General features: G+C 36.2%; 2 protein-coding genes across 11 annotated transcripts in view; one reads left to right on the forward strand and one right to left on the reverse strand.

Annotated features, from left to right (window-relative positions):
- The window catches only part of LOC308701663 (SLAM family member 5-like), a 25,132-nt gene continuing 241 nt past the window's right edge, over positions 1-24,891 (reverse strand). The window contains exons 2-8 of one of the 10 annotated variants that reach the window (XM_081384037.1): positions 22,384-22,786; positions 21,838-21,997; positions 18,892-19,209; positions 10,914-11,204; positions 10,554-10,706; positions 10,364-10,425; positions 1-306 (exon numbers count right to left, since the gene is read on the reverse strand). In XM_081384037.1, coding sequence (XP_081240163.1) covers positions 259-306; positions 10,364-10,425; positions 10,554-10,706; positions 10,914-11,204; positions 18,892-19,183 — 846 coding nt within the window. In that variant the 5' untranslated portion in view covers positions 19,184-19,209; positions 21,838-21,997; positions 22,384-22,786 and the 3' untranslated portion in view covers positions 1-258. Of the gene's footprint in view, positions 307-10,363; positions 10,429-10,553; positions 10,707-10,913; positions 11,205-18,891; positions 19,449-19,672; positions 19,749-21,837; positions 21,998-22,383; positions 22,787-24,891 lie in introns of those variants that run through there. The other 9 variants (XM_081384038.1, XM_081384031.1, XM_081384034.1 and 6 more) reach the window with 9 other exon arrangements.
- Positions 24,356-24,891, forward strand: part of LOC308701666 (uncharacterized protein) — a 7,683-nt gene continuing 7,147 nt past the window's right edge. Inside the window, exon 1 of the mRNA XM_081384042.1 lies at positions 24,356-24,546. Within this exon, the coding sequence (XP_081240168.1) occupies positions 24,501-24,546 (46 nt within the window). The 5' untranslated portion in view covers positions 24,356-24,500. The remainder of the gene's footprint in view (positions 24,547-24,891) is intronic.

Consider the following 24,891-nt stretch of genomic DNA (forward strand, 5'->3'; position numbering starts at 1 on the left):
TTAATATTTAATAATGAATGTTTATTCATTTCCATATGATAAATTAAAAGTAGAACATTTTAGTTGAGTTTCTGGATGCTGTTATATCGGGGAACCACTAAATTAAAATAGAATTTCATACACCACAATACCAAAATATATGATACAGAGAATGAAGTCAAAACAGATATATCCTGTCTGAGAATAAATGTGGTCAAGAGGTGTGAGTCAGTGTGCAGTACTAACTCTAACATCAGATCCAGTACATACAGTATTTGATCATCGTTTTTTGGGGACATTTTCATACACAGCATCCGTCTTTGATTTCTGTAAGGAAACACAAACTCAATCAGGAACCTGATGATGCGACAGTTTAAAAGCTAATAATAGAGTTTTGCTTCAATTTCACTCATAGTGGAAATGAATTGCATACCAATTCCACTGTTTAACGTATTGTTTTTTTAGTTTTATAATTTATTTAACTGAATGTTTATCTGAATGCCTCTTGATTATTTCAAAATATAGAACAGTATCAACACAGAAGTACAAGAACAGCAGCTAAAGGAAATGACATCATACATGTAAGTCATATACATCACATGACTTAAAATACTAGAAAAAAGGTTGTGAACCACTGCACTACCCCACTGTATTGTGTAAAATGGCAGTGATCTAGCAGTCAGATAATGATACACCACAAACTTCCTGTGTAGACACGGCAATACTTTTCTTAGCACAGGCTAAGCTTGATAGAGCAAGACACGTCATGGTTTTAAGATTTAGAAGTTTTAATTGATTATATGTATTTTATAAAAATGATTTTAAGGTTTGGACCAGGAAGTTTCTGACTGCCAGAGATGCTGGAATAGGCTCCAGCATACCCACAGGACATAGTAGGACTACTATGATATTAGACTACATAGCCTATAGCCTAATAAAAGATCATGAATTTCAAACCTGAACCAAACGTATTTTTATTCAAAGATTAACAGTCTGTCATTAGTCTGCCACAAAACAACAACATTAAAATCATGAACTCAAATGTCATTGTGAAAAAAAAAATGGAAAAAAAAAGACTGTTGTCACAGTGCATAGCTAATCGGACCTTTCAGGTTATAGCCTCTAATAAGCCTTATGCCAAAATTATTATTACAACTAAATTGTCAATGTCGGTCATTAAATAAGAAAACTAAATAATTGTGTAGATGATTTGCTTTGTGTAACCCGACATCAGACATTAGGCCGAAGTATTTTTTGCACACAATGCCGCGACCAATCAATCACTCCTCTAAGACTGGCTGCCTGCACATTCACTGTCTTTGCGACTCCTAGAAACTTGCGCTCACTTCATCTAGGCCAGTGGTTCTCAACTCCAGTCCTCAGGACCCGCTGCTCTGCACATTTTGTATGTCTCTCTTATCTGACACACTCAGTTCAGTTCATGGAGTCTCTCCTAATGAGCTGACGATCTGATTCAGGTGTGTTAAATAAGGGAGACATACAAAATGTGCAGAGCAGTGGGTCACGAGGACTGGAATTGAGAACCACTGATCTAGGCCTACTCTATAAAACAAAAAGGGGAACCAGCCATGTCAACGAAACGAATGAATGAACATTAGCTTATCAATGCATATCTAAATTCGCATATCTAAATTCGCGCCTACGGCATATTTGTAGAACTTCAAAAAAAAGAAATAAAAAAGATGCTGCAGCCAATGATCAGCCGGCGGGGGCATGGCTGCAGGACGACTTAACCTCCACGGACAGTTTTTAATGTTTTATCAGAAAATAACTACTCAAGATTTTGCTTAGTATAATTTTCGGGACAATTAGGGCCGGACTCGGGACAACAGCTTAGATTTCGGGACGTCTGGTCATCCTAGTGTTGGCAGAATGTTGGGCACTGACAGTGACAGTTGGGTAAGGACATTGTGTCACACACTGGCGTTTGCAAATCCATTTGTCCTCCATTTCAGAAGCAGCGCAGGCATGTGTGTCAGGAATAGAATACGGATTGAGTAAAAAGCAAAACTTTTCCGTGGTAGCCTAATACATTTTTTCAGGTGTGCACTGCGCTGAGGTGCAAACAGTACATGCACAATGTACATAGTTTAAAAACATGCTTAAAAAATATAATTTTTGATCGGCCCCCTTAGTGAATATTTTTTAAAAAAGCTAATTTTATTGTTATTTATATGACATTCATGACAAATTACAGTGATTCTATTTTGTATACAGAAAAATTGCCATTATTTATACACATTTTTTTTGTTTTCTTAAATTACATGGAAATGTATGTAAAATTACAAAAAATAATGGCGATAATAGTTGCCATATCACAAAGGACAGTTGGCACTCTGTAAAAAAATCATAAAAAAATGTCTGCCAACAAAAAGCATAAAATAGAATAGTAGAATATCATAGTAAAAAAAAAATAAACTGCAAAAACTTTTACAGAAATTTTCATTCAGCATTTCACAGGAAAACTGTTATTTTACAGGTTTTCCTGAATTATAATGATCTTCACAGTAAAATATTTTGGTTAAAAAACAAAAACAATCGGTGGCAGCAACAGAACATTAAACGCTAACAGATCTGTCATGATATCAGCATATTCACTTATTACAAAATAGTTAGTGGATTAATTAATTTCATAATAAAGTTATTTTAATGAATTAACAGAGGTTAAATGTTGATCTTTTATTGAAAATAATAAAGTTTGAAGTCACCATTATGGTGAGAACATTTGTTGTGGCAATAAATGTGAGAGAAAATCTGATCAAATGAAGTTACTACTTGATTACTACTTGAAGTTGGCTGGTGATATAATCATCACGTAGTGGCCTGATTCATCCAGAATCTATCTCTGAGTATTTAGCTGTTAATTTCACATGATTTACAGCTACCTTGTGATATTATGGAATCAATGTTATTACAACCATGTATTCAGTTAAAAATTTTTTTTTAATCATTATACAGAAAATGTTTTGAAAGTTTAGGCATGCAGAAACATCAAGAATCAACATAACAAAAATCAACAAAAATGGTGACAATCAACAAAAAGCTTTTTTTGTGACTTTAGTAGCTTGTTTTGTGACACTCAGAGTTGATCTGTTTATCTGAATATTTTGTCAATTGTCACATAAGCTGATTCTTGATGTCTGTGTGTGTCTACATGATAAAGTCAAAATATTTTCTGCATTATGACTTTATAAAATGTTTCAAAATATCAAAGCATTGCAGAATTTTATGCAGTAGTATTGTAAGGCTACAATGTGAAATTAAAAAACTCCTATTTTTAAATAATTTAGTTAATGATTTGACTCTGGTTAGTATCAGTGAATCAGGCCACTACATGATGATTATATAATCACCAATAAGTAACCAACATTATACAATCAGATTTTCTCGTGCATTTTTTGTGCCATAACAAATGTGGTTTAGAGACACACAGTTACATCAGCCAGAAAAAAAAAAAAAACATAATATTAAAAAGTCAAGGGTCAAAAGCCCAACTAAAGCAAACACTGATCACCATAATGGTTTTTTATAATTAATAAAAGATCAACATCTAAACCTCTGTTAATCCTCAACAAGAACTTTTTTATGAATTAAATAAAGTCAAACTGGTTTGTAATAAGTTAAGACGTTAAGACAAGACAAGACAATCTTCTGTTAGGATTTAAATGGTTTCTGTTGTCTGAGTTTTGTCAAGTCATATCACATTTATTTATATAGTGCTTTTTACAATAGGTTTGTGAGATTACCATTGTGCTAAAGAGCAGAGCTTGTGCTTTAGTCCAATTTCAGTAATTTATTTATTTATATATTTTGCATTTGAATAAAACAAGGATATTTTACTTACATTTTTGTTTGGCCACCGTAGCGGCCAGTCATTTGACCGTTTATTTTTTATTTATTTTTTTGCATTTAAGTCTCTCTTTTTTTTTTTTTCTACAGTGAACGCATGCGCATTCGACTGTTTCGAATGCGCATGCGTCGCGTCTGAGCGCGTTGTTGTCTTTGGAGCTCCATCGATTGATTTATAATTCTTGATTTCTCTTTAAACTCACTTACAACGAACATTTTCTACTTTTCCTCACCTCATAGTTATAACGCGGATTGTTGAGCAGACGCGTCTCAAGCCTTGTGATCCAACGCTGGATACTCTTATAGGTTACGTCCGTGGATCACGGCTGAACGCGTCTTCTCCGCACTCATTTAAGTTACAAACAAACATTTTTCACCTATCGTGCGCAGGGCCGGTTCTAGACATTAGGAGGCCCTAGGCAAAATTCATGTTGGAGGCCCCCCACCCCCAATAAAAAAACACTTGAAACAAATATGATTCCTAACCTTTTTATTTATACAACATTTAATTTTAAAAGCAGTATATTTTTACTTACACAGTACATAAGTTTGGACACATTACTATTTTTAATGTTTTTGAAAGAAGTCTCTTATGCTCATCAAGCCTGGATTTATTTGATCAAAAATACAGAAAAATAATATAGTGAAAATAGTTAAAATTTAAAATAATGGTTTTCTATTTTACTATACTTTATATTTCTGTGATGCAAAGCTGAATTTAGTGCCACGTGATCATTCTGATTTATTATGTTAGAAATGGTGCTTAATATTTATTTTATAACCTGTGATACTTTTTTTCAGGATCTTTGATTATTAAAAAGTTGTTTTAAAAAAGTCTTCACTGTCACTTTTTATATATTTAACACATCCTTGCTGAATATTCCTGTTTTTTTTTCTCTGTATTTTTGATCAAATAAATGCAGGCTTGTAGAGCATAATAATAAACTTCTTTCAAAAACATTAAAAATAGTAATGGGTCCAGACTTTTACCGGTACTGTATGTACATATTAATCAAACTTTATCTAAGGTAATCTCTTTTTTGTTTAATGAAGATGTTATTGTTGTTGTTGTTATTTTGCTGTTTTATTCAATTTATTCACAGTTCCAGAATCCCACTTCAGTAGATGAGCATAAGTGATTTTATATTGCATTGCTACCTTAAATATGCTATACACAAATCAAGTGGAAGAGAAAGACACGATCGCTACTGAGCAGAAAAAAATATATAAAGTGATATTATTGGCGTAATGTCAGGAATCTAATCATCAGCAGAATTTAGAAGATAGACCCATAGATATGAGATCCTTTATTTGAAACATTTAAAAATGTTGTAGTGTGTTGGCTTTTTAACTTAGAATACAGACGTCTTGTCTTTTAATTGTGTAGCTTTTTTACTAGTCAGCTCCCGACGCGATGTTATTCATTGTACGCGCAAATTCAAAGCGTCGCGTCTTGGGCACGTTACGCTCGCGCTCTTTTAAACTCGTAATAAAGCGGTGAATGATTTTTCCAGAAATGACGCTGATCTACAGTACAAGTTTATATTTAGAATACATTGCAATCACTCCAAAATAGATGACGACAACTAACACATCCATGCTGTATGAGATGTGCTTCTTTGTGTGCTTATTAGGCTTTTGCCTCGCAGCACCTGATGGATGCGTTCTTTACACATACTTTCAGAAGCCGGCACCCGCTTTGTAACGGACACATTAATTGGTTTAACTGTAGTAATGTAACAGTCTATGGTTAAGATAAACATCGTCACTATTTTTAGTTAATAAATAAATATTGAAATAAATTGTAGATAGGACATTTGTACATTTTTTTTTTTTTTTTGTCCCTCTGTCTGGGCCCCATCCCGCCAATCGGGCCCTAGGCACGTGCCTAGTTTGCCTTTGCGTTAATCCGGCTCTGATCGTGCGTCTACTCTACACCCGTACCACTGAAAAGAAGGATTATATCCAAGACTTAAGCCATAAATTAGTATTAATATTGATAGCACCACTGGTAGCGTCGTTGCTAACTTAACTTACTGTCCATCTGTTAAAATGGCGAATATATCAAATGTAAGTAGTCTACCTTTTGGTGCAGGTGAGGACACATTTGAGCTGCACGCGGTGCAGTCTGAGCTGGAAGCTGTTGAGAAACAGATCCACGACCTTTTAGTAAGAAAAGCCGAGCTGATAGACCGGCGTTTGGCTCTCGAAACATCGCGCGCCGAGGCACACAAATCAGAGATTAATGTTACTAACCCGCTGACTCCGACCTCGTCTACTCCGTGCGTTCCTCAACATCGGTCCCGAACGTCGAGGTCGCGATCAGCCATGGTCTCGTTCACTCCGGCTCCAACATGCCATCACGAAGCCTGGATTTTTCCGCAGCGGAAGTCGCGAGTCAGGTCTAGACCAAGAAAACTCTCTCCGACCCTCCCGGTTTTCGAGATATCCACACAAAACCGCTTCTCCCCTCTTCGCGAAACAGAACGCGATGCTGTGATCATCGGCGATTCCATCGTTCGACACGTACACGTTACGTTAAATAAAAGTAAGGTGCATAGTCACTGCTTTCCTGGTGCTCGTGTTTCCGAAGTCGCTGCTCACGTTCCCGAGATTCTGAACGAGCGCGTCGGAACCGTTGTCCTGCACGCGGGAGGGGCCGACATCAGGCTGTGCCAGACGGAAGTTTTGAAGAAAGACTTCAGGAATCTGATCGATACGGTACGCAGCACATCGCCTGATATAACGATTATTGTGTCAGGACCGCTTCCCACGTACCGACTAGGTCATGAAAAGTTTAGTAGATTATTTGCGCTTAATGAATGGTTAATGTCATGGTGCAATGAGCAGAAACTTCTCTTTGTAAATAATTGGAATCTGTTTTGGGAGCGTCCTAGGCTTTACCGTGCTGATGGCTTACACCCAAACAGATTCGGATCGGATCTTCTGTCAGATAACATCTCCAAAATGTTAAATACCTTTTGACTAGTAAACAAAAGTCCAAATCATAGTCTCTGCTGCACCAATTTAACTGATATAAATAGTGTAGAACATTGCATAGAAACTGTGTCTATTCCTCGTTTAGTGAGATCAAATCATAAATCTACTGCAGGATCTAGAAAAAATCTAATTGTTATTAAACCAGAAAATGTTGCTATTGGTAATCAAAAACAATTTTTAAAGCTAGGTCTTTTAAACATTAGATCACTCACACCTAAGGCAGTTATTGTAAATGAAATAGTCACAGATAATAGCTTCGATGTACTTTGCCTTACTGAAACCTGGCTTAAACCAAATGATTATTTCGGTTTAAATGAGTCTACTCCTCCTGGATACTTCTATAAGCATGAGCCCCGTCTGAATGGTCGTGGCGGCGGTGTTGCAACAATCTATAGAGATTTTCTCAATGTTACTCAGAAAACGGGTTATAAGTTTATTTCATTTGAAGTACTTGTACTAAATGTTACGCTCTTAGATGATAGAAAAACATCCCAATTATCTCTAGCCTTGGCTACCGTATATAGACCGCCTGGGCCTTACGCTGATTTCCTAAAAGAGTTTGCAGATTTTCTCTCAGACCTATTAGTTAACTTCGATAAAGCATTAATTGTTGGAGACTTTAATATCCATGTAGATAATCAAAATGATGCGTTAGGGGCTGCGTTTACTGATTTATTAAACTCCTTTGGGGTCAAGCAAAACATTACCGGACCGACTCATCGATTTAATCATACACTCGATTTAATTATATCACATGGAACCGATCCAACCGATATAGATATCATTCCACAAAGTGACGATGTCACTGACCATTACATGGTAACTTGCATATTACGTACTCCTGTAATATATCATGCTGCGCCGCGTTATCGATTAGGCAGAACAATCCTTCCATCCACCATAGATAATTTTTCAAACAGCTTATCGGATCTGTCTCAGCTGCTCAGTGAACCCAAACAAACAGATGAACTTGAGGAATTAACTAGCACTATGAGCACCATTCTCTCTGGATCATTGGATATTGTTGCGCCCATTAGATTAAAAAAGGTCAGAGAGAAAAGTAAAGCACCATGGTACAACAGTACTACGCGTGTTCTAAAGAGAGAAACCCGTAATTTAGAGCGTAAATGGAAACAAACCAACTTAGAGGTCTTTAGAATCGCATGGAAAGACAGTATGTCACGTTATAAAAAGGCCCTAAAAGCGGCCAGGGCTGAGCATCTACGCAAACTAATAGAAAACAACCATAACAATCCTAAGTTCTTATTTAACACCGTGGCGAGACTAACAAATAAACAGATGTCTCCTGAACAAAGTATTCCATTACAGTTTAGTAGTAATGATTTCATGAAGTTCTTCACTGAGAAAATAGAAAACATCAGAACCACAATTGTAAACGTTCAATCCTCAATCGCGCCTTATAATTCAGCCTCAATTATCACGCCGCAAGAACAATTACAGTGCTTTTTAACTATAGAACAAAAAGAGTTAAATAAATTTATCATTTCCTCTAAAACAACAACATGTTTATTAGATCCCATACCAACTAAACTATTGAAAGAAGTGTTACCTGTAGTGGAAGAGCCTCTCCTCAATATTATTAACTCGTCTTTATCTTTAGGTCATGTTCCAAGAACATTTAAATTGGCAGTTATAAAACCTCTCATTAAGAAACCACAATTAGATCCGAATAATCTAGTAAATTATAGACCCATTTCAAATCTACCTTTTATGTCTAAAATACTAGAAAAAGTTGTGTCCGCTCAACTGGGCTCTTTCTTACAAGAAAATGACACCTATGAAAAGTTTCAGTCTGGATTCAGGCCGCATCATAGCACTGAAACTGCGCTCGTTAAAATCACAAATGATTTACTTTTAGCTTCTGACCAAGGCTGTATCTCAATATTAGTTTTACTTGATCTTAGTGCTGCGTTCGATACTATAGATCATACAATACTCTTAGATCGACTACAAAATTATACTGGTGTTCAAGGACAAGCATTAAGCTGGTTTAGATCGTATTTATCTGACCGCTACCATTTTGTTTATTTAAATGGAGAAAAATCTATCATAACTCCAGTAAACTATGGAGTGCCGCAGGGATCTGTGTTAGGCCCTCTATTATTCTCAATATATATGCTGCCACTTGGAAATATTATAAGGAAACATGGAATTAGTTTCCATTGTTATGCTGATGACACTCAAATCTATATTTCATCACGGCCAGATGAAAACGCTAAATTATCCAAATTGACAGAGTGTGTTAAAGATATAAAAGATTGGATGACGCATAATTTTCTTTTATTAAATCCAGACAAGACAGAGGTACTACTTATCGGTTCAAAAAACCACCCACAAAACCTCTCACAATACAACTTTAACATAGTAGGATGTCCTGTTACTTCATCCTCTACAGTAAAAGACCTGGGTGTTATATTAGACTGCAACCTGTCTTTTGAAAATCATATTTCATATGTTACAAGAACAGCCTTTTTCCACCTTAGAAACATTGCTAAGCTACGTAATATGCTATCAGTTTCTGACGCAGAAAAGTTAGTTCATGCATTCATGACCTCGAGACTAGATTACTGTAATGCGTTATTAGCCGGTTGTCCTGCATCCTTAATAAACAAGCTACAGTTAGTCCAAAATGCCGCCGCTAGAGTTCTAACTAGATCAAGAAAATATGATCATATAACACTGATTTTATCATCCCTACATTGGTTACCTATAAAGTCCCGTATTAATTACAAGGTATTGCTACTGACTTATAAAGCCCTAAACGGCTTAGCTCCAGTCTATTTAACCGATCTTCTATCGCCCTATAATCCATCGCGCTCTTTAAGATCACTAAATTCGAGGCTTTTGGTCATACCTAGGATATCCAGATCCACCAAAGGAGGGAGAGCATTTTCACATTTAGCACCAAAACTCTGGAATAGTCTTCCGGATACTGTTCGTTGCTCAGACTCACTCTCCCAGTTTAAAACTAGATTAAAGACGCATCTCTTCAGCCAGGCATTCATATAATACTTTTAATCCTACAGTTAAATCCGACCTCTAGTTCATAAACGCCAGAGGAGAACTGGCCCCCGACTGAGCCCGGGTTCTCCCAAGGTTTTTTTTTTCTCCATTAGGTCACCTGATGGAGTTTTTCGGTTCCTTGCCACTGTTGCCTTTGGCTTGCTCAGTTGGGGATATTTGGGGATATTTAATTGAATTAATCAATCAACGATACTATTGATCAGCATTACCGAACGTAGACGTTCCACTAGAAACAAACATTGATGTATTGTTCTAATTTATTACTGTGAAGCTGCTTTGATACAACCTGTGTTGTGAAAAGCGCTATATAAATAAACTTGACTTGACTTGACTTGACTTGAAGGCAATTATAACAAAAATGGATGGGCCATTATTCACAGGTCTGTTCACTGACTGTCTGATGCTGCAAGAATAAATCAGACTAAGTGGCTGCAACAACTTCTTGTAACACAGTCATGAAGGATCTTACCTTTTGTCGTGTTGTTGGTTTACACAATGCTGAATCGGTTCTGTCTCCCTCCTGGGTCTGAACTGCTTTAACAATAATACTTAATGAATAATTAATGAGTTAAAAACAAGAGAGCTTGCATTCTTATATATAATTTTGTATATCTGATTCAAATGCATTAATAGTTGTAGTTAATAATTGAATTCCTGACCTGTTTTTCTACATTTCCTGCAGATGCAGAAGATCCCGACTACAGCAACTACAATCATCAGAGATCCAGCAGAGATCAACACTATCAGAGACACTGAGACTGGAGGAACTGAAGGAGACTGTGACAGAGTCTGTGGGAGCAGTGCTGTAACGGCTAAAGAGAGACAGTCATTAGTGTAAAGAATGTGTCAGTCTACAACAAAAGAGACCAGGGCTGCGTTTCCAAAAAGCTTTGTGAGCCAAGTTGATCATAGAAAACACTGGTGGCAATGGTCTCCACTATCAACTTGGGCTCACAATGCTTCAGGGAAACACAGCCCAGGTCAGTAAATACACACATATATCATCAGTGCTGTGGTACCTGCACATGTGTGACAGAGTGTGTTGATGTCCAGATGTGTGGTCTGGTTGCTGATGGGATTGTTCAGCACACAGCTGTAGGTGTTTTTATCCTGATATTCCACCTCCAGAGGTAGAGAGAGACTGATGCTGAGATCACACACACTGATGCTGGACAATACACTGATTCCTTTGTACCAGGAGAGAGTTGCATCACACACATTCACCACTGAACACAGCAGTGAACATGATGATGAGGATGATGACAGATTTTGTGAAAAATCTCTAGTGATGTTAGGAGTGGGCAGATGAGCTGGGAAATATGAGAGAATAAACATAACCACAATTTATTGTCAGCAGAAACGCAAAAATCTGGGTTACAATAAGACTCACAACGGCAGTTAATGGGGCGCATCCTCCAACATTAAAGGGATCTAGAATATGTTTTCATGCTTGATTGTAAATAAAAAAAAAAAGAAAAGGGAAAATTGACTTTTTTCCTTTTTTATTAATTTTCTTGTCGAGCACTAGCCTGGCTAGTGTCAGACCTCTTTCCAGAGCTGGACAGTAACGGAGTACATTTACTTGAGTACAGTACTTAAGTACAATTTTGAGGGATCTGTACTTTACTCGAGTATCATTTTTGGGGAGTACTCATGACTTTACTCAAGTACATTTGAGAGGCAAATATTATACTCTTTACTCCACTACATTTCTATCCATAACCGTGAGTACCCGTTACTTCTAAAAAAGAAAAAGAAAAAGGAAAAAAGAAAAATCTCGGAAACCCTCAATTTGTTGTTTCCCTCTCAAACGTGATTGGATTGTGCAGGCGCCACTGATTGGGACAGCCTATCAGCAATCACCTTCAGCTTTCCGCCCAAAGTCAACTCCATGGTCAGATTTAGATAAGAGACGAAACCATAGACGAAACAATGGATGAAGATGCAGCAGGTCCATCCCGGGAATGTGCCAACCCATGGCCCCACCTCGCCAGACTATTTCAATTTTCTGAACAAGTTAATGATAGTTTTCGCTTCAAGTGTGTGCTGTGTTTACCAATGTAAGCACTGTGGCAGAAGTAATGCAATATTTAAAAAATTTACTCTTGTACTCTTGATACTCAAGTACTTTTAAAAACAAGTACTTTAGTACTTTTACTTAAGTAGACATCTGACTGTAGTACTTTTACTTGTACTTGAGTAAAATTTAGCAAGGTGTATCTGTACTTTTACTCAAGTAATGAAGCTGTGTACTCTGTCCGCCTCTGCCTCTTTCTCATTGAGACGTGGTCTGGGAAGCACATGTTCATTTTCTCGTATTTGAGGCGTGGTTTACGAATGCCCAGAGCCGTTTATTTGGCGCTACGAATGTCTATCAAATGCGCCTGTACGTAGCTCATAGCCAATCGTTTCAATTATACCAGATGACGTATGTAGAGCGACAGAAATTCGACGAGGAAGAAGACGAAATAAACTTGCGTTCTAAACTACTTAGAACACTATCTAAGGCTGCATCGAAAGGTAACTTCACGTCTGCTGCCATGTTGTATCCATAGATATAAACAAACTGCTTCGGTGTGTCGCAGAGACGTCGTCATCGTCTTGCTGCTCCCCGTTCTGTGATTGGTTCCTTTTTGAGGGGAAAATCTGGGCCATGGTGTCCAGGCTGCCTAGCAGCGTGAATAAAATCGCGTTGCGTGCAAGGCAGCATGGGGAAACCCAGGATAGTCGAGCACCCAATTTGAGCACAATATTGCTTTGCCTAGGATGTGTGTGCTTTGGATCTGATTGTTCAAAAAACAAATTATTTTTCATGTATTTTACATACATACAGCTCCTCTCTCTCAAGTCTGGCTAAAATACGAAATGTGCTGTAATTGTATGGAATTAATTTTGTTCCAATAATAATGAACGTAACTTTTCAAGAAACTAATTAAAATATAAATTGAAACTGAATAAAACATCTTTGAAACTGAAAAAGAATAAATTGCAGGCAAATTTTTTGACTTCGTTTTTAATACACTGCATGTTTTGCTAACTATTTCTCATATTTCGTTCGCTGATCTGAACTTACAAATGCGCTTCCAGGGTTTTCGCTTAAGCTTCTGAAGTTTTCGTTTACGCTCCCAGAGTTTTCGTTTGCTGTTCTGACACATTTCTCTCGTGGGGGCGGGGCTAGTAGCAGTGTGCTCTTATTGGCTACTGAGTGTTTGATTGACAGCTTCTTCACCTGGAAGTGAAGACGTCAGTGCTGTGTTTATGTGTGGATGTGAGCGTCTGTAAGCACAGCTTTCTATTTAATTTTAATGATATTAAGTTTATATCTGTATTTTTTTTGCTGCTACACTATATTGTTGAGATGATTTCTTATAGAAGGAATAGTAGCCTACAGACGAATCGTTATCATTAGCGATCGTCGCTATCAGGATACTGGATAGCCTACTCGTGGTAAGTCAAATTTATTTATTTTTAATCAATACTATACTAATACTATTTATAATACAGTACTGGCTTTTTTCAGGTGGAGAGGCATTTTAGAGCTCAGTGAGAGCCCATAACATTATACAGCTGAGCTGTGTTGTCTTGATTTAACTGTTAGCCCAATCATTACATGACTTATCTACATTCGGTTACAGTCTTCGATTAGATCATATTTCCCCCCAGCCACCCCAAACAACATTGGGCTAGAGTAATGTACAGTATCTGTACTGTAGCCTACAGTACAAAAAGTACTGTATCAGTCAATGACCGATTCCATAGGACCAGAGCGCTGTCAATCACTGCCTGATTCAACTTTGGCAATGTAAAGCCTTTTTTTTACCATGCCAATAAAGCTATTTAAACCTGAATTTCTCAATTGCTGATTAATTTGCGATGCAGAGTTTTTGAAAGAGGAGAGACACGTCTTGACCACAGAACACGTCTCTGTTCATAACATGTAAACACTCAATTATTTTGAATCTTGAAAATTATTTAATTATTTAGAAATTATTTATTCTGATTACTTTTGTGTGATAAAGATGACTGATAGATAAAGCTATTATATGTAGCTAGTATGAGTAAATACTTTTTCTGTCCATATTTGACTAATAATAATGCCAAAAATTGCACTTCAAATGAACATTTCTGAGAAAAATGCTTAATCTTTAATAGTCTTTAATAATAAATATATGTCCAAATTAAAACCTTAATACATGCAAGTAATTATGACTGAAAACATCTAGCAACTGGGGAATACACAGCCATGGATATATGTTTATATATAGGGCTATACAGCCATCTACTGGTTACACGACAGTATTACAAATGATAAATGCTTCATGACTCCCGAGGTAAATATTTAAGCTAGTACTGTAAAATCCCTTAAAACATTTATATAATTTGTTTGGAAAAAATATTTTAAATCTGCAACTTATTACTGTATGTGGGAGTTCAAAGTAGTTTGTATTGTTAGATTATAATACATTTCCTATCTCATTTTCCAGGGAGTGGAGCAACTTTTCCATAAACAAAATTCTGATGCTGACACAGAGGATGGAGTGATAGTACCAGAGATCCACTGTCCCTGTCAGAAAATAATCTTACTTTGTTCAGACACATCACCTTTGAATGACTGGGATCTTGATCTTCAGACACCTGATTTATTTTATTTTAATATAAACTAGCAAATATTTTAATTTCCTCTAGATTAAAACAAACACAGTTCACAAGAGGTTGCACTTTATTCTTATTAGTCTATGCTGATCTTGGATTAGCATACCAACAGCAAATGTATGTTAAGGGGATAGTTCACCCAAAAATAAAATTCTCTCTTATTTTACTCACCCTCATGCTGTCCCAGATGCATTTTACTTTCTTTCTACAGATAAACACAAATCAAGATTGTAAGGAAAGTAATCCATCTCTGCGAGTCCTAAAGACGCTTTAAAAACCACACACAGTGAGCGTGATGGTAATCCATGCGAAAAATCACTTCCGACCAACTGTCTTACGTACATGGGTTACAATCCACTTGTTTTATGGACTCACAGAGATGGATTATTTCCTTTAAAATCTTTGTCTATGTTATAGTATGTTTATGTGAAGAAGAAATTCATATACATCTGGGATGGCATGAAGGAGAGTAAATGATGAGAGAATCCTCATGTTTTGGGTGGACTATCCTTGTACTGCTTGTGTCCAGTTACTGCTTTGTTACTTGTACTGCAACAGGAACTGCTCAAAGAATCATTGCAACATTTAAAATGTATATGAATTTTTAAAATGTATTCTGTATTTGTAATTTTTCATTTTGTATAGTAATGTATCATGAGAATACTGTGCATTACATGTATATTATGCAGTTAATGTTTTGTGAATTCTGGTCTTTCCTGTCACACCATAATTGCATCTCAAGACCTTCACTCTGATACTTGTGTGTATGCTTTAGTGACAATAAAGAATGTACATTTATTTGAATTCATATTTTCAATTACATTAATTTAACTGGTTGTATAAGTCACAATTGAAATGGTAGATGATTGTTAAAATATATTTACAATTTTAAATCTTAGAAGATAGTATTAATTAAATGAAATAACTAAATACAATTATCAATTAAAAAAAATGGCAACAAGAACATTCTTTCTGTGACATATGTAAAGAAATGCCCTTTGAGGTCTGTATCTGACAGCAGGCCACGATTGTAATTTTCATATTGTTTAAATTCCTCTTATTTAAGTGATCATTAATTTTGATGGTGTAAATGTATATCATGCTAACAGTTAGTAGTGTGCTGGCCATGGCTGCCAACCTTGAGGTTGAAGTTTGACTTTCTTGACAGCTGAATATATCACACACGTTTGCTAGCATTCTCTTTAAATTGTAACAGCTCAACCTAATCAGAGCCTAACATGCAAAAGAATCATCAGGAATAAACAAATATTATCCGAAAACATTGGACACTATACAACATTTTAAGTATTATGTACAGTACTTTAATGTACAATTACACATGAATAGACTGAATAGATCTCTTGTGCTCCTAAAAGCTTCTGTCGACAAAGTAGTAGCAGCAGGTAAATACAGATAAAATTAAAAAACAAACCTAACTTAATATCATTAAAATGAAATAGAATGCTGTGCTTACAGACGCTCAAATCCACACATAAACACAGCACTGACGTCTTCACTTCCTGGTCAAGAAGCTGTCAATAAAAACCTCAGTAGCCAATGAGAACGCACTGCTACTAGCCCCGCCCCCACGAGAGAAATGTGTCAGAACAGCAAACGAAAACTCTGGGAGCTTAAACGAAAACTTCAGAAGCCTAAGCGAAAACTTCAAAAGCGTAAATGAAAACTCTGGAAGCGCATTTGTAAGTTCAGATCAGCGAACGCAATATGAGAAATAGTTAGCAAAACATGCAGTGTATTAAAAACGAAGTAAAAAAATTTGCCTGCGATTTATTCTTTTTCAGTTTCAAAGATATTTTATTCAGTTTTAATTTATATTTTAATTAGTTTCTTGATAAGTTACGTTAATTATTATTGGAACAAAATTAATTCCATATAATTGTTTGGCCCAGCTATGGTAATACAAACAGCAGGGGTGCCGCCAGAAATTCTGGGCCCTATGGAAACCACAATTTCTGGGCCCCCTACATTTTTTTACAGATAAAATTTAACCCAATAAACATGCCCTGTATACTTTAAAAAAGATACTTAGCACATTGCGTAGTTAAAATGTCTAAAGATGAGTACAAAGCCTACAAAAACAAGAAAAAAATTAATTGTATTTATACAAATTTGACTTATAACTCAAACACACGTAATAACCATATTATTTCTATTGGCCTATTTAGTTTTCATAATATAAAATATTAAAATATCTATTTTGTTAACTCCTTATAGCCAATGGTTACTACAGACACTTGTTTTATTCGTTTTTTTATATAATTTTTTTTCTGGGGCATTTTATTCATATTAAGAACGTCAAGTTTGACAATCGATCGTAGCAGCAGCACTGTCACTTCACAGAACACACGGCAAACTGATTTTGTGATTTTTGAAGCGTATACTTTTTGTTTTGTAAAGTTATCATCATGTGGCGAACACAGTAGATAAGACGAGTTGAGAGGCTTCAATCTTCGCGAAGTTTCGCGCTCAGGGCAGGCTCACCTTGTTCGGCTGAAGGTCCTTGCACACTGAATCCGAAATTTTCGCATGCGTTTTTTCGTATCCGTCATTCTGTGGCTCTAAACTGTCAAAACACCATTCAAACCCTTGTTACGGATGCGAAAAACGCAGAAAATCGAACCCGATCCGATTTTTTTTTTTTTTTTTTTTTTTTTGACGGGCGAAAGTTTCGGAGGCAGTGTGCAAGTGTGATTGACATAACGTGAGGTTGTATTTATTTTTTAACGCGCTAAAATATCGGACGCGAATTTGAGAAGGAGAAGGAGGACGTGGGTGTGCAGCAGCCGCTGAATCTGGGTAGAGCTATTTTTTACAGTCTATGGTGTAGAGACATGATAACCCAGAGATGTTATTATTGTTGGATGTAGGCTAAATCATAATTCAGTAATTATTTTACTAAGCTAGCTAGATAAAAGCAGGTCATGTAGCAACAAAAATAAGTAACTGAAAATTTTGGAATACAGGAATAGGGCAAGCTACCTTTCTTTTTGAAAAACTGTGTGACATAGGCTACTGTCGACTTCGGCGTTCTCTGTCTTCTCTTTCCTTTCCTTTTTTGATGCCCTTACTTTTGATGTGACATGCCTGCGTGTGTCACTGTCTGCGCAGCATCATAGCAAGTGCAATAAGCAAGAGACGCTACACTAGCGATCGTAGCTCGGACAGCGCAGGTGGAATGAACAATTGTAAGGGGGAGGGGTGTGACTGAAACAGTAAATACATTATTTGTTTTTTAAATATTAAATCTATGGTCAAAACGGACAAAATACACATTTAGTGCATGAGGGGCCTAGCACATTTAATGTATGTATAAAAAAGAGAAAAGAAATAAGAAAAGAAAAAGGGGGTCTGCTCTTCTGGGCCCTAAATCAGCCTGGGCCCTTAGAATCGTCCTAACCTTCCACCCCTTTACGGCGCCCTTGACAAACAGTAATCGATCACAAAACAATGGTTATATTTCCAAAGGAGTGGTGAACAGCCTTACAAAAGCAAGAGCTTACAAAAGCTACAGTAAACACTATATCAACAGTAATGTTGGCTAGGAGGTGAGATAAAACTTATAATTGGAAATGTTAATAGAAAACGCAACTAGAAATAATAAAACACTTAATTGTGATCTGCAAACAACAGATTGTCCTGACAAAGTGGGAACTGCTCCATTTCAGGATAATCTTTTGTATGTTGCCTGTATTGTACTCATCTTAGCTTCTAGAAGCTGTTCTCCGTAAAATGTGCAGTACACAGATAAACGTTAGGGTTATAATGTTCAGCAACAGTGTTTAAATAAATGTAACCACACTAAGTCCGTCAGTCTTAGGAAGGCTTTGAGCTTCCGCAAGAACCAACAAGGTTCATTCTTGTGTTACGCAGCACGTTTGAGATTCAGTAAAAACCTATGAGGTTTGTTCTAATGCGTCAAGCAGGTTCAGTTGAGCTTCTGTTTATGTGCACTGATCAATGATTGTATGTGAAAAAAAGCCTAAATTCAATCTGATCATAATATAAAGCGAACCATCGCTTTATAAAGAGTCTCTTCAGAAGATTTGGACTAAACCACCTGAATTATATGAATAAGTTTAATGATCTCTTTATGAATGTTTTGATGGAACCATCAATGGATGGACAGTAAACGCTTAGATTCAATTCAAAATATCTTAATTTGTGTTCCGAAGATTAATGAAAGGCATACGGGTTGGAATGACATGAGGGTGAGTAATTAATGACAGAATATTCTCTTTTGGGTGAACTAACCCTTTAACTCAGAATATTCCTTTAATAAAACAAGAATATGTGAACATTTGGACAAATAAACTCTCTACTCACCATAGACAGAAACACTGAATGTTTTTGATGAATGTTCAGCTCCAAATATATCAAGTTTATAGAGTCCAGAGTCTGTGGTTCTGGTGTTTGTGATGGTCAGAGATCCAGTTTGATCGTCCAGCTTCAGTCTGCCTCTGAATCTCCCATCAGGAACATCATATGTGGAGAAAATATGTTTCTCTCTATTTAATTTAGCTAAAAGAGACTTTTCAGCTCCAAAAATCCACAGTACATTGTCGTCTTCTTGTATTTCAGTTACATCAGAGCGTAGAAGGACCAAATCTCCCTCCATCACTGACACTGACTCGCCAAACACACCTGGAGAACATTCAGAAACAGGTTTTATGCAGATTAAGGCTCCTAATGGTTTGCGAAGGATGAAATCAGTTGTGGTTTGAAAGTAAATATGAATTATTACAGTCATTCATGATTAACGCAGAACTATTTTTAAATTTTTTTTATGATAGCTGGGCATGAATTTCCATTTGTTCATTCTGTATGAAATCAATATATATATATATATATTAGACATTTCCCTTATTCTACATGACTTTAAACATTTTAATACATTTACAGGATTTTTCCAGACATAAAAAGTACAATTTAAAAATTCCCTGACAACCAGAGACCTGAATCCGAAGTAAATCTCAAAATAAAATCAAAGTTTGATTTGATCTGCGATAAAAAGTTCAAAAAGTTTAATCTAAACATTAGCGGTAGTTTGTCACTTTGTTCTGAAACAAATGAGATATTAAGGCATGAAAATGCTTTTAAAACTTACCAGTAGGACACCTCCAGCACAAACAGAACAAAACAAACATGCGAAACATTCTCTTCATCTATTCAGTGTCTGGTCTAACAAGACTATCTGCTGAAAACACTCAACCAGGAGTGCATCCTCTCTCTCTCTCTCTCTCTCTCTCTCTCTCTCTCTCTCTCTCTCTCTCTCTCTCTCTCTCTCTCTCTCTCTCTCACACCTTCATCTTTATCATTAAACATTGATGATGTTTGAAAGATAGTTGTCTAAATGTATATTATGTAATACTGATTTTATAATTCAATTGAATATCCAAATAAAAATTGTGAACATGGAAAAACAAAACAAAAAAGTTAAAACCATCTATCATCTCACATAGCCAGTCCTACTGAGGTGTGATTCTAGCAGCTCATCTATTGAGTAAGACTGAAACTGCTGCGGTCGGTTTTCTTCAGAAAGTTTGATCTGTTAGATAGAATGACCTGCAGGAAAGTGGGCTTTTTTTTTTTCTTTTTTTTATGTTTGTTTAGTTTGTAGATGAAGAGCTTCTTCCTGTTCTATTGTTATGAACCCGAGTAAGATGGCGGAGTACATTCTCTTAATTTATTACACAAAAATACAGTAAGGATCTTAAACTCTTGTTCTAGAAAATGAAGAACAAAGAAATGTGCATCAGGTGTACTTTGTTTTTTTATGTTTTTGATTCATTTATGAAGCCACTGCCAACTTTATCCAATATTGTTATATTATAATGCCATCATATTCACTGGTAACTTCTGTAACAAAGTAAAATCTCCAGAGAAGTCATTCAACTCGTGATATTTAGAAGGACAAATATTGATTAATACCTTGATTATAATCACTCATTACATATACATTGAAGCAGCAGAGGATGCTTCAATGCACCAATCCAAATCCACCCCCTTCAGAGATAAGTAGTGGTCACGTGACAAATGAACGACTCGGATTGGTGGAGAGACTCGGGAGGTTAACTAATCATGGCTGTGTTTCTCAAAAGCATCTTGAGCTGAGAAATGCAGCCTATTTCTGTTTCCTTTACAGAGCCGATTTAAGCTGTCACATGACAAAAGAACGAGCGACTCAGACCAGAAGACTTGAGAGGTGAACTAATAATTTCTGTACATTTGCAAGAGCGGCTGTCACGTGACAAGGAACGGCTCGGACCATGAAGACCCTGAATTAATCTAGTCTTTCTTGTTGTCATTGTCTGCATTATCATTTTCAAACTTTTTCATAATATGATCAAAGTTTGCTTAAGTAGACGTAATGGGGAATCTGGCTATGTATTGGCATTAATTAAATTGTGCTTAAATTAATGAAATTAATTGAATAAAGATTTGTTCTTTTTGCTAGAGGAGATTCAAAGATCCAAGTCAGTAAAATGATCCAATCTTCTTGAGTCTCTTCAAATATCTCATCTTTTAGCGATTAGAGCTGTGAAAGACCAGTGCTGAAACAGGTGGGGTTCATGACACAAGGGCTCACTGCAGTTTTTCGACAAAATTAAAGCTTGATAGTTTAACCTCTGTATTATTGTTGAAATTTTACAGTTGTACTATAAATTTATTTTTATTAAACACTATTTTTTACTAACTTATGTAAGATTAATTGCAGTCCTTCTGAAGTTTTTTTCTTCATTTATTAATTTTGTTTTGCCATGTCTGTGTAAATCAGGTGAAGCAGGAGACTGAATTATTATACTTCTGATTACTTCCGACATAACACTATGCTGCTATTTAAATGGTTATCATAATTTTTGATAATGTACCATAAGTCCCCCACCCCCCAGTGGGTCTTGACAGATTATACTTGTAGAGTTTTGGAACCTCTGCTGTGGGCTCTATGTAATGTTTAATGCGTTTTATTTCCACATGGCTGCTTTCACATTACTGGCGTCAAGTTATTTTAATCTTATGTTAACACTTTCTTGTTTTCCCATGTCATCTTAATTCATTTGCTGCTATGACAGATGACAAAACAAAGGTGAAGTGGATAATAAAAATATAATTATTTCAAATATTTTTAGTCTCTGCACAGCAATTACATTATGTCTAAACATCAAATTATACTATAGATTTAGTAGTTCATAGAACACAGAATTGATTTCATGACACCATTTCATTATTTAGATTAAATTAAAAAGGTATAAATCAGAACAACTCTTAAACCTTATATTCTGCTCTCGCAGTACGACGTCTGCTTTGTACGGCTAGACAGATAGTTAACAGCAATGAAGAAGAGAAACTCCAGAAGTCTTGTTGAGGATTGATGTTTTATCTTTTGTTCTCTTTTCTTCCTCAGTTTTATTTCTTAAGTAAGTCTGTAAGACTGAAAGAATAAACAGAAAATAAACATTACAAAAGTAACTCTCTATATTCAGTATACAGTATTCTCTACATCAACACTTTTACACAATAAACTACAGATGTTCTTAATGTATAAAAATTAAACAAACATCCGCAGTATCACCAAACTCACTGCTACACGCATTATCCATATGAATAAACAGATGAAAACAAACCCACTAATTAACCTGAGACGTAGCGCCAAGGCTCATTGGTTAGGCAGATATAACAGTGTGTCAGCAAAACAAAAGGCTTCAACCGAGAGCGTAACTAGAGAAAACTGTTAGTCACAAAAGTAATAAAATACATTACTGAAAGTAAACATGTACATCACATAGTAATTTACAATGCTGATGTGTAATTACTTACAGACAAAGATCTGACCAAGCTCTTTAATGAAGCAGACTCATGAATGATTTCCATGCTGTTGCCATAGACAGTAAAAGAAATGGACACAGCGACCCCATAGACTTCAACGGAGAAAAGTGAAGTCAATTAGAAGCACTCACTTCCTGATGGCTGAGCGTACTGCGCAGACTCAAACTGAGCTTGATGACGTAGATGTGACGTGATCAACCCGTCTGTCTTCTAGTAGCTGTGCCAAGAGAAATCTGAATCATTCCCTTCCGAAACTTGCAGAGACGGAGAGTGTGAGTATGAGCTGTCCATGAGCTAGTAGCAGGAGCAACTTTATGATTCTCTATGGGCTTCTCTCTTGACTTTATGCCTCCACGTCCCCCCGATTGACTGCGAGCTTCTCCTCCTGTCTATACTGTAATTTCCAGAGAGTCGCGTGGTTATGACGCAATCGTTAGCCTAATTTTACAAAACCTGCTTGTACGGGGCCATAACGTAAGATACAAGGTAACGGAGCCTTTTATACATTGTCGTGTTTCTTTAGAAATAAATAATGGACAAATGGAGTCTTTAAACGCCTCAGATGTAAAGTTATTCGCTATCAAAGTGACGCCAAAATGAATGGGAGTTGAAAGATTTAGTATTTTCAGTCATCAGATTCATTTACATTGTGACTGTGTATCAGATGTAATGCAGTCTGTCTGTGTCTGCAAAGGTGTGTGCCAAATGGCCCATACAGATGAATGACCCATTCAGATGTATGGCCCATAGAAACTCAGTGTTTCCCCTACCATTATATAAGGGGGGCCTCGCAAATATTGCTGTATAGTCTTGTCATGTTCGGCTCACATTCTTTACACATTAAAAAGTGTGTGCTGCTCTGCATCTGTGTACAGTAGCCTATAAATCCCGCCTCCTTCGATTTGATAGGATATCTAAAAAATAATTGACATTGACGAGCGTTTTAATTCAAACCGCTGCAGTGAATCTGAAAATACTAAATTGATTAGAGAGTTATTGCATCAAGTGGGCAATTCTTCTGGGCTGAATGAAGGATATAGGGCAGGCTATGTAAATTAATTAATTCTTCATATACATTTACGTTAGTGGCGTGCACAGAGCACCTCAGGGGTCAGGGCGTGAAGGACAAAAAAGTAAAAAAAAAAAAAAAGTAATGTGCATTCCTTGGCATTCTATGAAAATACATTGATACAATTAGAATGCATAACACATCAAACGAAAATAGGGAAATTATGATATTACTAAATATTACCAAACAAAACAGTGAGAATCAAGAAGGTAATTATGAGGAATGCATGTTTAGTTTTGTTGATGTTGTAATTTTTATGTATGTATTATATGCATGAAAGTGTTAGCCATCATGAAATCAGTAACACTTTTCAATAAGGTTTCATTAGTTAAATTTGTTAACATGACCTAATAATGAACTGCACTTCTACAGCATTTATTATATCTTAGTTAATATTAATTTCAAGATTTAGCCTACTAAAACATTAAAATCAAAAGTTTTATTTGTTAACATTAGTTAATACACTGACTGTGACATTACATGGACAAACAATTAACAGTTGTGTTATTATTAACTAAGATTAACAAATACAGTAACAAATGTGTTGCTCATGGTTAGTTCATGTTAGTTTGTACATGAATAGCAAAACAAATTAAACTTATTGTAAAGTGTTACTATGAAATATAATATATAAATTCCTTACAATTTAGAGTTGGACACGGACTTAAAATTTCCTTTCACTAGATGTATTTCCCTAAGCTAATAGCATTGCTATGGGTCTCTTGGATAAAAACTAATGACATTGTCAGACTCAGAATGCAGCTCGAGTTATACATTTATTATAGTTCAGCATAACTCGCATGCTGCCGCAACTTTTACAGTTGCATGGTAGGATAAATGTAACTTTTCCATATTAGCTTAACGTTACTGCTGCTAGTGTAGTTTGAAGACTCACGGCGAACTGCGTACATAGCGCTGCAAAGGAAACTCCGCCTGCAGTCCCTGTTAAAACTGCACGCCCCTGATTTATGTAGCAAAGAGCATTCCCAAACTGTCCAGCGGCCGACCGGGAAAACTGAGCTCTCTCGTTTAATCGAAAATGATCTTCCCGTTCTTTCTCCCAGCGGGGTTATTTTTGCTTCACGGTAAGACCTTTTTTTTTTTTTTTTTTAAACAGACTTGATCTCTTCCGGGTTCACCGCTAAAATCTCTTTATATTCGACAGAAAAACATTTATTATTTGTATTTCGCTCGCATGGTGTTTGCTTTACCATTGTAAGACATTTATTTGTAATAATCTCTCCTCTGGTAAACAATAAATCGAAAGATGAAATGTGACGCAGTTTCGATTTTGGCTTTGTTTGGCGAATGAAAACAATATTGATAAATGTAAATGTTGTCCATGCTCCGTTGAAAGTGGAACCCGTCTGAATGATGGCCAAAAACTTTACTTATGATTTTTGAGAAATGTAATTGTTCATACAATTAAG

The sequence above is a fragment of the Scardinius erythrophthalmus genome (assembly GCF_964197995.2).
Source record: "Scardinius erythrophthalmus genome assembly, chromosome: 14".
Taxonomy (NCBI): domain Eukaryota; kingdom Metazoa; phylum Chordata; class Actinopteri; order Cypriniformes; family Leuciscidae; genus Scardinius; species Scardinius erythrophthalmus.